At 47.1% G+C, this 12,488-nt stretch overlaps 1 protein-coding gene across 1 annotated transcript in view; it reads left to right on the top strand.

The window, feature by feature from the left end:
- Nucleotides 1–12,488, top strand: part of Wwp2 (WW domain containing E3 ubiquitin protein ligase 2) — a 129,231-nt gene that overhangs the window by 5,453 nt on the left and 111,290 nt on the right. Inside the window, exons 2-3 of the mRNA XM_052726749.1 lie at nucleotides 7,616–7,700; nucleotides 12,249–12,396. Of these exons, the coding sequence (XP_052582709.1) occupies nucleotides 7,631–7,700; nucleotides 12,249–12,396 (218 nt within the window). The 5' untranslated portion in view covers nucleotides 7,616–7,630. The remainder of the gene's footprint in view (nucleotides 1–7,615; nucleotides 7,701–12,248; nucleotides 12,397–12,488) is intronic.

Raw genomic sequence — 12,488 nt, 5'->3', positions numbered from 1 at the left:
CAACCTCGCACTGACTGGTGAGTGATTGGATTTCAGTCTTGATCTTGGGATCTGAAGTTTTCCTCAGTCAGATAGTGGATTCATGAACATCAACTCAAATCGTGATCAGTTCAGTAAGCTGTTGCTTTAAAAAAAACCACGCTTGTTTATTTATTGTGTGTGCATGCATGTTGAGGCACATGTGTGGAGGCCGTGGCACACATGGAGAGGACAGCTTTCCGGAATCCTTCTTTCCTTCCACCATGTGGGAGGGAATTCAGATTCCCAGTGTTAGCAGCAAACGCTGTTTCCTGCTGAGCCATCTCAGCAGCCTGGCCCAAGTGAGCTTTTCAGTACCTGCATAACTTAGGACTGGCATGGGCCCTGGAATCTCCAAGATCTTGTTCCCTTAGATTCCAGCTGGAGTCTGTTTAGAAGGTCGTGAGCTTCCTGTTCTCATCACCGCCCTCAGCTTAGAAACAGTGGCTTGAGTGGTAATAAGTGCTGGGCAGTGCCAAGTCTCTGGACTCAGGGCAGGCCTCTTCCTTTGGTCACTCATGCCTTGTCTGTCCTGTTCATCCTGAGGTCTGTTTTGCCATCTCTGTTGTTAGCTGATAGTTTCCCTTCCACGATTTTTTTCCCATTGAAATCTTTTTTCTTGTTGCTCACACCACCCCGCTCCCCCCCAAGATAGGATTTCTCTGTGTAGCCCAGGCCGTCCTGGAACTCACTCTGTAGATCAAGCTGGTCTTGAACCCAGAGATCCACCTGCCTCTGCCTTCCTAATGCTGTGATTAAAGGTGTGTTTCACCACCGCCCGGCCTCTGGTTGCTTCCTGACTGTCTGGGCATCCTGCTGCACGGCTGCTGACATCATATGATCATCCACGTGGCAGCCCACAGGCTGTGCAGTACCCAGAAGCTTCTTAATAGTTCCAGAAAGTTCTCTAAAGATGGGTGCTGCATCTGTGCGGTGGTGTTGACGATCACGTCAGAAGTGATACTTCTACTGTGCTTACTGTTCTTCTGTTTCTGGGTGGTTCCTTGAGGGCTTTGATGATGAGGGCAGAGGCAGAAGGTGCAGCCTCAGTCGGGCCTGTCTGCTCCAAGCGGGCTGTTTCCCATCATCCTCAGACTTTCCAGTCTCCAGTTGCCTTGGCAGTGTTGTTGCCTGCATTGTTTTGGAGACAGATCCAGGGCCCTGATCTGGTCAGACATGCTGGTCTTTTCTCCAGTGCACCTCACGGACACTACTTTATCTCCTCAGGTTGAACTGGGACTGCATGGTGGAGGCAGCTGGTACTGGAAGCCTCTTTCAGCAGAAAGCTCCCCTCCAGTTTTTACATGCTGTTTGGCAAAGTTTTCCAAGTTTGATTCTTTTTCTATTTGGGCCTCTGGCGAATGGAAGGCAGTTCAATGCTGGACAGTGGAAAGAGGCCAAGAAAGAAGCGTGTGTGTGTGTTGGAAAGATCTGGACAAGCTTGAGGGTGGGGAGGGAAGGAGAGATCTTTGGGACAAGCTCTTCTCCTTCACATCTTTCAGAAGAGAAACAGGGTTGGTCTTTACTTACAAGTAAGCCTTGCCTGTTTCTCTCTTGTTTGGGGTGCTAGGAATTGAACCCAGGGCCTTGTGCATGTCAGGCAAGCACAGTACTTCTGAGCCACAGCTCCAGTGCTTCTCTGCCTCCCCCCTTTTTTTTTTTTGAGACGGTTTCAGTCAGCTACTCAGGCTGGCATTGAACTCACTGTTGTAGCATAGGCTAGCCCTGAACTTGTGATTCTCCTGCCTCAACCTGAGGTTACAGTCCTGTGTCACTAGGCCAGGCTGACTTGTCTTCGTTTTCGTGTGTGTGTGTGTGTGTGTGTGTGTGTGTGTGTGTGTGTGTGTGTGTGTGTGTGTGAACTCTCTCTGTAAACCAGGCTAACCTTGAACTGACAGATCTACCTACCTCTGCCTTCCCAGTGCTGGGATTAAAGGAGTCTTCTCTTTTTATTTTGTTGAGACAGGGTCTCATGTGGCCCAGGCTGGCCTCAGATTTACTGTGTAAATGAGACTGGTCTTAAAATCCTGATCCTTCTGTCCCTACCTCCTGAGTGCTGAGCTTAAAGCTCTGTGTTCTCTCTCTCTCTGAGTTAGCCCAGGTGGGCCGGAACCTCATTCCAATACGTAGCCAAGAGTAACCCAGAACTTTCTCCTAGAGGCAGGAGGATCAGGAGTTCAAGATCATCCTCACCCCATAAAAGAGTTTGAGGACATTCTAGGCTAGAGGCCTGTTAGAAAACAAAAAATAAAGTAAAAAGCACACAGAAGTAGAGTGGTGGATGCCGGCTGACGGCGTAGCTCAGTGCTGCTTAGAGGTGTCTGCTTAGCGTGGGTCAGGCCCCGTCCTTACATCCTGAGCACTGAGAAAAACAATAAGCAGGACTGGATGGAGAGATGCCTCAGTGGTGAAGAGCCCTTGCTGGTCCAAAGGATCCCAGTTCAGTTACCACACAGTGGCTCACAACTGCCTGCAAATCTAGTTCCAGAGCACCTCTGTGCGCTTGGTGGACATGAGCGCTCACGTAGGCATATACACATACAAGTAACTAAAAAAATGAATAAATAAATATTAAGAACCTAAACAAACAAGAAGAAAGAGCAATGAGTCCACTGGTCCTGACAACCCAGATGGATAAGTGAAAGGTATAGCCAAACAATGGAGCAACATTCTGCCACAAAAAGAAAGATACATGTTACAGCGACCTGAAAACATCCTATGAAAGAAAGCAGTCACAAGAGGCCACACGAAGGTCACATGATTGCATTTGTACGAATTGTCTGGAGTAGGCAAATCCACTGTGACAAAGAAATAGATTGCTGTTTGCCAGGAGCTGGGGGAGGGAGGGTGGGCTGATAGTGGACAGAACAGGGTTTATTTGGGGGTGATGAAATGGTCTGGAGTGGGATAGAGGTGATGGCAGCTTGGCTCCGAATCAGGAAAACCCAGCGCAAGTCTATACTTGAAAGGATGACTTTGGGGTGAGGGCTGTAGCTTAGTGGATAGAGTGCTCACCCTGCGCAGAGGAGGCCCTGGACTCCATCTCTAGCTTCTCACAAACCAGGTTTGATGGTTGTGTCTGTCGTCCCAGCACTCAGGGCCTGGAGGCGAGGGGATCTGAAGTCCATGGTTACATAAGTGAGTTTGAATCCCCTGCCTGTCTTGGGCTCGTAAAGTGGCTCCTTTTCCTGATTTTCTTTTCTTTCTTCTCTTTTCCCTCCTTCCCCTTTCTCCCTCCTGCTCTGTCTTTCTGTTTGTTTGTAAACACTTCCTCATTACTAGCTGGAAAGAGTGATTAGTCACCTCTCTGTGTTTCTGAATCAGAAGTGGAGCACATTCTGTGTTCAGGTTTTCCAAGCTTCCTGTAGTGTGTTGGGGATATGAACTCAACACAGTACTTACTTATATTATGTTGATGGTGAGACCCTGAGTCGAGCCAATAGGTTGTAAGTACTTGGGGATCAGTGACTCTTATTTATTTTGTAGAGTCTTGAGGTATAGCCCAGGGTAGCCTCAAACTCTGGCATCTATCTCAACCTCCTGTGTGGTAGGTTTACTCAGCAGACTGAAGTCTGTCTGTCTTCACTTCCTAGTTGTGGTTATTTTTCTTTATATGCACATTGGACAGGTTTTTACAGTTCACATAGCTTACCTTGTAATGGTCAGGTGGTACCTGGCTAATTGGATCTACAGACAAAGCTACCATAATAACAGAGGCCGGTGTTCATAAACAGTGGGCTGTAATTACAGATGACTGGAGGGCGAAGGCCTTGGTGGAGTTTTGAGCCCTTATTTCTCCTCTGTTCTCAGCTGGCCTTGATCTTTCTGAGCTTTCGGTAGGTAGCATTTATCTGTGGCATTTTGTTTGGGGCTGTTAGTTGTAGCTCAGGACACTTAGTTTATATCCGCCGTAACAAAGTCATGTGGGGGCTCCAAGTCTCATTGTCTAGAGTTTGGACCAAAGACCAAAGCTCAGGAGAGCAAGCTGGTTCAAAAGCTACCCTTACTTCAGTTGCCTTAGGGAAGAGAGAGCCCTAGCAGACATCAAGATTTTTAAAAATAGTCTTTTGTTTTTAAAGTCTATAAATAGTGGGTTTCCAACTTGTAGTGCCTTAGCCTCTGCTAAAGCACGGACCCCAGAGCCTGATTTATAACTATTCGGTATACTCTCATTCCCCCTGAAAATTGTTGATTACTGAGAAAAAAAGGTCAGACATACAGAATGTTTCAGAGACTGAGATAAATATAAGAACTCTGATTTTGGGGCTGGAGAGAGGGCTCAGTGCTTAAGAGCACTGGTTGCTTCTCCAGAGGACCCAGGTTCAGTTCCCAGCAACCACCCATGGCTCCAGTTCTAGGGAATCGGAAGCCACCTTTGGCCTCTATGGGCACCAGGCAAGCACATGGTGCACATACATACACACAGGCAGAGTACTCCTACACATAACATAAACATCTTACATATGTGTGTTATATAATACCTATTAAAAGATAAAAGATTGCACATACAGTTAAGTTTCTCAGTCTCCTTTACCCCCCCCCCCCCCCCTCCACCCCGGTCCTACCTTTTGTCCTGCACTGAGGGAACTTCTGTTTTGGCCTCAGTGGCTCCTTCCTTTCCGTGCTGTCGTGTGTCCTTACACCTGTGTCCCCCGTGACAGTTCTCGTGATCACCAGAGGCACTGTACTGTACTTAAGCTGCATGTCCTTTTTCTAATGCCCTCCCCGCCTCTCCCCTCCTCCCTCCCTCTCCCCTCACCCCGGTTAGGAATTATGCATGTGAACTGGATTCCCACCTTTCAAGGGTGGTGTAGCATCTCAGTTTAGAAACACATCACAATTTGAAAAGGCAGACAACTCAAAGAAAGTGTGGGATCCTGGAAGCCAGGGTTTCAGAGATGAGAGCGCTCATGTGTTTGGCCTGTCTGCACAGCCATGTGGAGGACTGAGAGCCACTGTTGGAGGTGGTGACAAGGTCTCCTGGGATCCTGAGCTGTAGAATACTGTACCTTTTTCTCTAAGGAGCATTCTGGAGGTTTCCACCAGAGGCAGACTATCTGTAAAGACCAATCCAGGGTCAGAGGTGGAGCTCTGGCAGAGGCCTTTCCTGTCATGAGTACAGCTCTGGGTTGATGGTTTGTTTTGGTTTGGTTTTTATAACCTAGGCTAGCCTCAAACTTGTGACTTTTCTGCCTCAGCCTCTGGAGTGCTGCCAGAATTATAGATGTTTGCTACCACATGCAGCCCTTACAGGGTTTTGTTTTTGAGGCTGAGTCTTACTGGGTAGCCCAAGCTGACCTTGAACTCAGTGGTCTTCCTGCCTTTCAAGGATTTTATTTGTGCACCACACCTCTCAGCCCATACACTGCTCTTACAGCAGCAGCTTCCAGTGGTCCTCAGATCTCCAGAAGTCTCCGAGACTGCATCCTCAGAACTAAAGCAGCACTCACCCATCACTCACTGTCTCACTGGTCACGCTTGCGTTGAGGGTGCTGCAGCCATGTGTGCTGTCGCCGTCGTCTTCATGATCTCCGTCACCGCACAGTCTTGGCAGAAGGGAACACGAATCCTTAAACGAGCTGCCTGTGGTAGTGCACACCGTTAATCCCAGCACTAGTGGCAGAGGCAGGTGAATCTCTGTGAGTTAGAGGCTAGCCTGGTCTACATAGTGAGTTCCAGGACAGCCAGAGCTACATAGTGAGACCTGTCTCAAAAAACAAAAATAAATTAAAATAAATAAAAAATTCACTCTATTTTACTACTTAGAAAGTTTGTATTTATGTGTATGTCTGTGCGTGTTTGTGCAGGTGCCTGCAGAAGCCACTAGTGTTGTGTCCCCTGGAGCTGGAGTTATAGGCAGTCGTGAGCTGCTTGATGTGGGTGCAGGGAACGGAATTCAGCTCCTCTAAAAGAGTAGTACATGCTCTTAACAGCTGAGCCATCTCGCCAGTTCCTATTTATTATTAGTATTGTCTCTCTGTGTGTGTGCACACATGTGTGTGTGTGAGTGTGTGATTATGCACGCGTGTGCACCATGGCTCATGTCGTGTAGGTCATCGGTCAGAGGACATCTTTGTGGAGCTGGCTCTCTCCTCCTACTGTGGAGGTTCCAGGGATTGAACTCAGGTCTCCAGGCTTGTGTGGCAGGGTGCCTGCTGAGCCATCTTGCCAGCCCATCTGACTCTTTTTTTTTTTTTTTTAAAGATTTATTATTTATTATGTATACATTGTTCTGCCTACATGCATGCTTAGAGGCCAGAAGAGGGCGCCAAATCTCATTTCAGATGGTTGTGAGCCACCATGTGGTTGCTGGGAATTGAACTCAGCACCTCTGGAAGGACAGCACAGTGCTCTTAACCGCTGAGCCATCTCTCCAGCCCCCATCTGACTCTTGAGCATGTCTTTTTATATTCTCTCTGTTGAAGTGTGCGTCTGCTGCACGGTGAGCGGCAGTAACTGCTGAAGACAAGCACTTGAGCAGTGTGGGAATCTAGAGCCAAACTGTTGCATTTTTTTCCACGAAATAACGATTTTTCCTTCAGAAAACAACCAAGAAACAAATTGAAGTTACTAGATTTGAGAAATTGGCAGACATTTTCTTCAAACTGAACGAAGCAAATCTGACACTCTAAGGAAAATAACTGGCAGAATTGGTTCCAGTAACAAAATTGTTCTTACAAGAAAATTAGGATTTCGGGCCGCTCTTTCACAACGGGCTTGACAGCTTCCTGCTGTTTGGACGCCTGTCTGATGAGATCACTGATGACATTCACAAATGTGTGTGTGTGTGTGTGTGTGTTTAATATTGTATAATGAACGTGTTAAGGTTAAGAATATCTATACAGCTCAAGGAACCAATATTTTCCAAGTGAGAAATGAAGATGTTCCAGAATTCCCTTTGAGTAAGAGTTCTGTTTCAAGTGAACTGCTTGCAGCCCCCAGGAGTGACAGAGACACCTGTTGGGTGGTAATGGCATTTTTTCATGGCTTTATTGGCCATTTGGGATCATCGGAGAAATGTTCAGTCACATCTTCAGGTTCAACAGACCCATAAAAAAGCTGGATTAATTTGTTTACTTACTACTTATTTATACTTTTTGGAGACAATATCTTTCTATTATGTAGTCCTGGCTGTCCTAGAACTCACTATGTAGACTAGGCTGGCCTTGAAATCACCATATAGCTGAGAATGACCTTGATCTGATCCTCCTGCCTCCACGTTGCAAGTGCTGGGATTATAAGCTTGGGCTGTCATACTGATTGCAGGTATGCACCATCATAGCTGTCCTGGTGTTGAGGTTTTTATTTTTAATTTTTTAGATTTATTTATTTTATTTTATGGGGATGAGTATTTTGCCTGCATGCATGTCTGTAGACCATGTTCATTCCTGGTGCCCTTGGAGGTGAGAAGGAGGCATCAGGTCCCTTAGAACTGGAGTTACAAGTGGTTGTGAACTACCATGTGGATGCTGGGATTGAACCCAGGTCCTCTGCAAGGGCCCCACTTAACCACTGAGCCATTTCTCCAGCCTGTTGGGTTGAGTTCTTTGGTCTCCTTCCAGCCATTGTCTAACCCCTCCCCCTGCTTCCCTTGCAGCTCCAGGGTGATGACATGGCATCTGCCAGCTCCAGCCGGGCAGGAGTGGCCCTGCCTTTTGAGAAGTCCCAGCTCACTCTGAAAGGTGAGTGGCATTGCAGGAAGTATTTGAGGCACATCTGCCAGAGACCCAGGTCTTCTGAAACAGTTCGTTCTCAGAAGATTACCACATTATAACTAGAGTTCTTGGAAAAGAAGGCAAATAATGGGAAGGTGAGAAAAATGGAACTTATAGCTAAAATGGTCTGAGATGGTTGATTCCTTTGTGTCCCGGGCTTTAGGTGGTCTAGCCTTATGGCTTTAAATGCCTCAAGTAAAAGGTCACTTTCAGATTGTTATCTGCAGCCCAGACCTTCCTTGGAACTCCGGATTGTGTAACTAGTAGCTGACTGTCACCCCACTAGTGACCACAGAAAAGTGCCTGTGTCTGGCACTGTGCTCCGGACTTTTTCTTCTCGTAGCTCGCATTAATCTGGCAGTGAAGCTGCCACCTGGTACTCAGCACTCCTCTGCGCTCCAGCTCTTGCCTCCCCTAGCCAATGGCACTCTGTTCTGGATTGAGGTCTGCAGACCTGCCTCTCTGATTCTGCCCTTTGCCTTCCTTCTTGCAGGCTGTGGTTACACAGCAGACAGGTCTTGTTCCGTGTAGGCCACCCAGATCTCTGCATTTCTGAGTACGAGCCCATGACCGCTGTTTTCTTACGTGTGTCCTGGTCTCCTTCTGTACTCACTGGCCTCTTGGGTCTAGGCTGAACTCACATGGCAGGCCTCTGCCTCTGGGCCTTTGCCCTTGCCCTCTCTGAGTGAACTGCTTTTAGCTTCAGTCTTTACTCAGAAGTCCCCATTCCCTGATCTATAGCCACATCTTGCTAACTTCCTCAAATCTGTCCATCCCCACTTTATTATTTTCTTTTCAAGATTGTAATTGTTTAACACCAAATACTTAGATTAAAGGTACTTGGAGATTGAACCTAGGGCCTCAGATTTTTACCAGTTTGACTTGGGGAATGTAATGTAGCTCAGTTGGTAGAATTTGCCTAGCATGCATGAAGCCCTGGGCTCAGTCCTACTGAGTAAATTGGGTGTTGTGGTGTGTGCTCATAATCTCAGAACTCCAGAGATGGAGGCAGATTAGAACTTCAAAGTCATCCTTAGCTACATAGCTTGGGATACAGGCTCTCATGTGTCCCAAGCTTGGGAACCAAGCCAAACCAAGAACAAAAACCAGGGTACGAGCTGGGTGGTGCTGGTGCATGCCTTTAATTGCAGCACTTGGGGAACAGAGGCAGGCAGATCTCCGAGTTCAAGGCAGCCTGGTCTAAACAGTGAAACCCTGTCTCGGAAAACAAAACCAAACACAAACACACACACAAACAAACAAACAGGGAAAAAGAGCTAGAGGATAAAAACCAAAATAGATCAACAACAAAAAATCCTGTCCTGGTAGAGCTGAGAGAATTGACTTAGGGGAAGATTTGGGACTAGCCTCAGCCCTGCCTTCTACTAACTCTGATTTTAGGTAAGTTAATTCACCTCCTTGAATCTTAGATGGCTTAACTATGAAGTAAAAGGTTTGGACTCCCCCCACCCCCCAAGATTTAGTTATTTTTATTTTATGAGTATGAGTGTTTGTCTGTATATATGTATGTTTTCTACTTGTGTGTCTAGTATCTGTGGAGACTGGAAGACCCCATCATTTCCTTAAAACTGGAGTTACAGATGGTTGTGAGCTGCTGTGTGGGTGCTGGGGACTGGATTCAGGTCATTTGCCAGAGCAGTAAGTGCTCACAAGCACTGAGCCATCTCTCTAGCCCCCTTTTTTGAGTCAGGGTTTAATAGTCGGCTTGGTTTGGTCTGGAACTCACTGTGTAGACCAGACTGGCCTTTAACTTACAGAAATCCACCTGGCTCTGTCTCCTGAGTGCTGGGACTAATAGTGTATGCCACCACACCTGGCAGGAACTTGATTTTAAAGATTGTCCAGGACTGATTAAAACTTGTTCCTGTTTTTGCAGTTAAGGTATGCAGTTCTCCTGTCTCACCACCAGGTGGCCTCAGATAGCCTTGGTGTATGTGTAAAGCAGTACATGTTCCGCTTTAGGCCTTAAGTCTGTGACAAACCTTTATTTTCAGCCCCATCCCTATTGCTTGAGTCTTAGCCCCCAGTTTTTTGTTTTGTTTTGTTTCTTACATCCTCTTTACTGTTGCTTTTGGGTTTGGAGTAGTTACTGCTTCAAACAACCCCAGGGGTGGCTGTGACCTTTGTCAAGTTGTAGATGTTTACAGGAGTCTCACCTCCCTGAGCGGTCTGGGAAGGAGCTTAGCTTACTCTCAATAGAAGGGCCCTCAGAGGAGGTTAGTCTTGTCCTTGTGGGTGAGGAACATCAGTCATCCTCTGATCAGCCTGGAGTCCCCAGCGGGAGTCATGAATGCTGTAGGATATGTGCCTATGGGATATGATATTTGTTGGCTTTATGTTCTGTGTTGTCACTAGTCTGTTGGTGACAAGTGACTATCACAAGGGCTGCTGTGTGCTGGGCATGGTGTGTATCTGTAATCTCAGTACTCGGGAGACAGGCCATTTTCAGCTGCAGAATAAGTTCACGTCAGTCCGGGCTACACAGCAAGATGCTATTTAAAACCAGAAACAAACAAAAGCAAACCAAAATGAGAGAGGAAAGAGAGCGAGAGAGGACAGACAGAGAGACAGAGGGTGGGGACTGAGAGATTAACTGAGATTGATTCTCATGAAGACTGTGAACAGTACAAGCGATAAGATCGCTGACCGTCATGGAGTGTGTTCAGGCGTACTGCTACTGAAGAAAAGTGGTAGCGGGGATAAGCAAAGCCCAGGAATGGCATACAGCTTGGGTGGAGTCAGACTGCTGGGGGCACATTCTGGCTCATAGCTCCCTCTTTATGTAACTGGAAAAGTGACCTCCCTCCACCCACTGACCCCTAACATATACACTCTGACCCAGGCTGAGCTAGACCTCACTCTGTAGCCCAGGGTAGACTTTTGAACTCAACACGATGCTCTTATTTCAGCCTCTCAAGTCAGTGGGATTATAGGCATGAGTGACTTTGCCTGGCTTTTTTTTTTTTTTTTTTTTTTTTTTAGTTTTTCGAGACAGGGTTTCTCTATAGCTTTGGAGCCTGTCCTGGACTAGCTTTTTAGACCAGGCTAGCCTCGAACTCACAGAGATTCGCCTGGCTCTGCCTCCCGAGTGCTGGAATTAAAGGCGTGTGCCACCACCGCCTGGCTAAGTTTGCCCGGCTTTTTTGTTTTGTTTTTTGAGAGTAGCCCTGTCTATCCTGGAACTCCCCACGTAGACCAGGCCAGCCTTGAACTTGCAGCAATCCTGCTGCTTCTTCCAATAGCTGAGATTGCAGGTATGTGTCCCCATACCCAGCCTTAGTGACCTCTCTTTTCAAGCCTGTTTCCTCCTGGGCACAGCTAGGGTGATGGTACATTCCTGCGTCATGAGTTTATTGTGAGGCTTCAGTTCCATGACGTATGCATTGCAGTGTCTGTAGTGACTGTTGGTTGGATCTTAGTGATCATCTTTAGACTATTTTAAAAAATCTGTGTGGTTTGCAAAGAGGGGGAAACAGCACTCAACTTCGCAGTGTGGCCAAATGGAGATACTCAGAACACCACAGGGAGTCTGTAGGGGCTTCCAGAGGAACCCCAGAGGAACCCCTGCAGCAGCTGCTCTGAGGAGCTGATTCGATGCCTGCCAGCTGCGTTCATGCTGACTGTCCCAGAATGAGGAGGAGTTGCAAGCAGACTTCTCAACAATGTAAAATGTTAACACAGCCATGCAGTGGATTTTGTGACAGTCAATTAAAAGTTGATTTTGGGGTTACTGGGTAAAGCACTTTTCTGTCTTGTGTGTTTTTAGGTTAGGAGTGATTTTTTTTCCCTTTATATTTCAAACTATATGTCCATACTCCTTTTTTTCTTCTTTGTTTTGTTTATGCTCTTTTTTTTTTTTTTTTTTTTTTTTGGTTTTTCGAGACAGGGTTTCTCTGTGTAGCTTTGCGCCTGTCCTGGAACTCACTTGGTAGCCCAGGCTGGCCTCGAACTCACAGAGATCCGCCTGGCTCTGCCTCCCGAGTGCTGGGATTAAAGGCGTGCGCCACCACCGCCCGGCTTGTTTATGCTCTTTTTTGTTTCTTATTTTAAACATTTCTTGTGTGTGTGTGTGTGTGTGTGTGTGTGTGTGCACATGCATGTGGAGGTTGGAGGACAACCTTGGGTGTCATTACTCAGGCACTGTCCACTTTGTTATTTGAGACAGAATCTCTTGCTAGAACCTGGGACTTGCCAATTAGGCCAGCCTGGCTGACAGTTGACCCCAGGGGATCTGCCTGTCCGTGGGATTACAGACAATACTGCCATGTCACACCTGGCCTTCTGCATGGGTACTGGGGATAGAAATGAGGTTCTCAGGCATCCACAGCAAACAGTGTCCTGACTGAACCGTTTCCATGGAATTCTTCAAAAGTACTTTCTTAAGAGACAAAGCAAAGCAAAACAAAAGATCTTTTAAAAGGAAGTAACCGGAAGGAGCCGGGGGGCACATAGGGGTTCTTTGACTCATCTGCTTTTCCTTTCTGTCCCTTCCAGTGGTGTCAGCAAAGCCCAAGGTACACAACCGCCAGCCGAGAATCAACTCCTACGTGGAGGTGGCTGTAGATGGACTCCCCAGCGAGACCAAGAAGACTGGGAAGCGCATCGGGAGCTCCGAGCTTCTCTGGAATGAAATCATTGTTCTGTAAGGGCATCGCTTTTAGAATGTAGGAGGCAGGGGTGGAGAGAAGACGGGGTAGCAGACGCTGCTGCCCTTGGCCCCCATGGTGCGCCTCT

This window comes from Peromyscus californicus, unplaced genomic scaffold (genome assembly GCF_007827085.1).
Source record: "Peromyscus californicus insignis strain IS unplaced genomic scaffold, ASM782708v3 Scaffold_8__1_contigs__length_139910024, whole genome shotgun sequence".
Lineage (NCBI taxonomy): Eukaryota > Metazoa > Chordata > Mammalia > Rodentia > Cricetidae > Peromyscus > Peromyscus californicus.
Note: the sequence above shows the minus strand (reverse complement) of the source record. Positions and strands in the feature narration are given on the sequence as shown.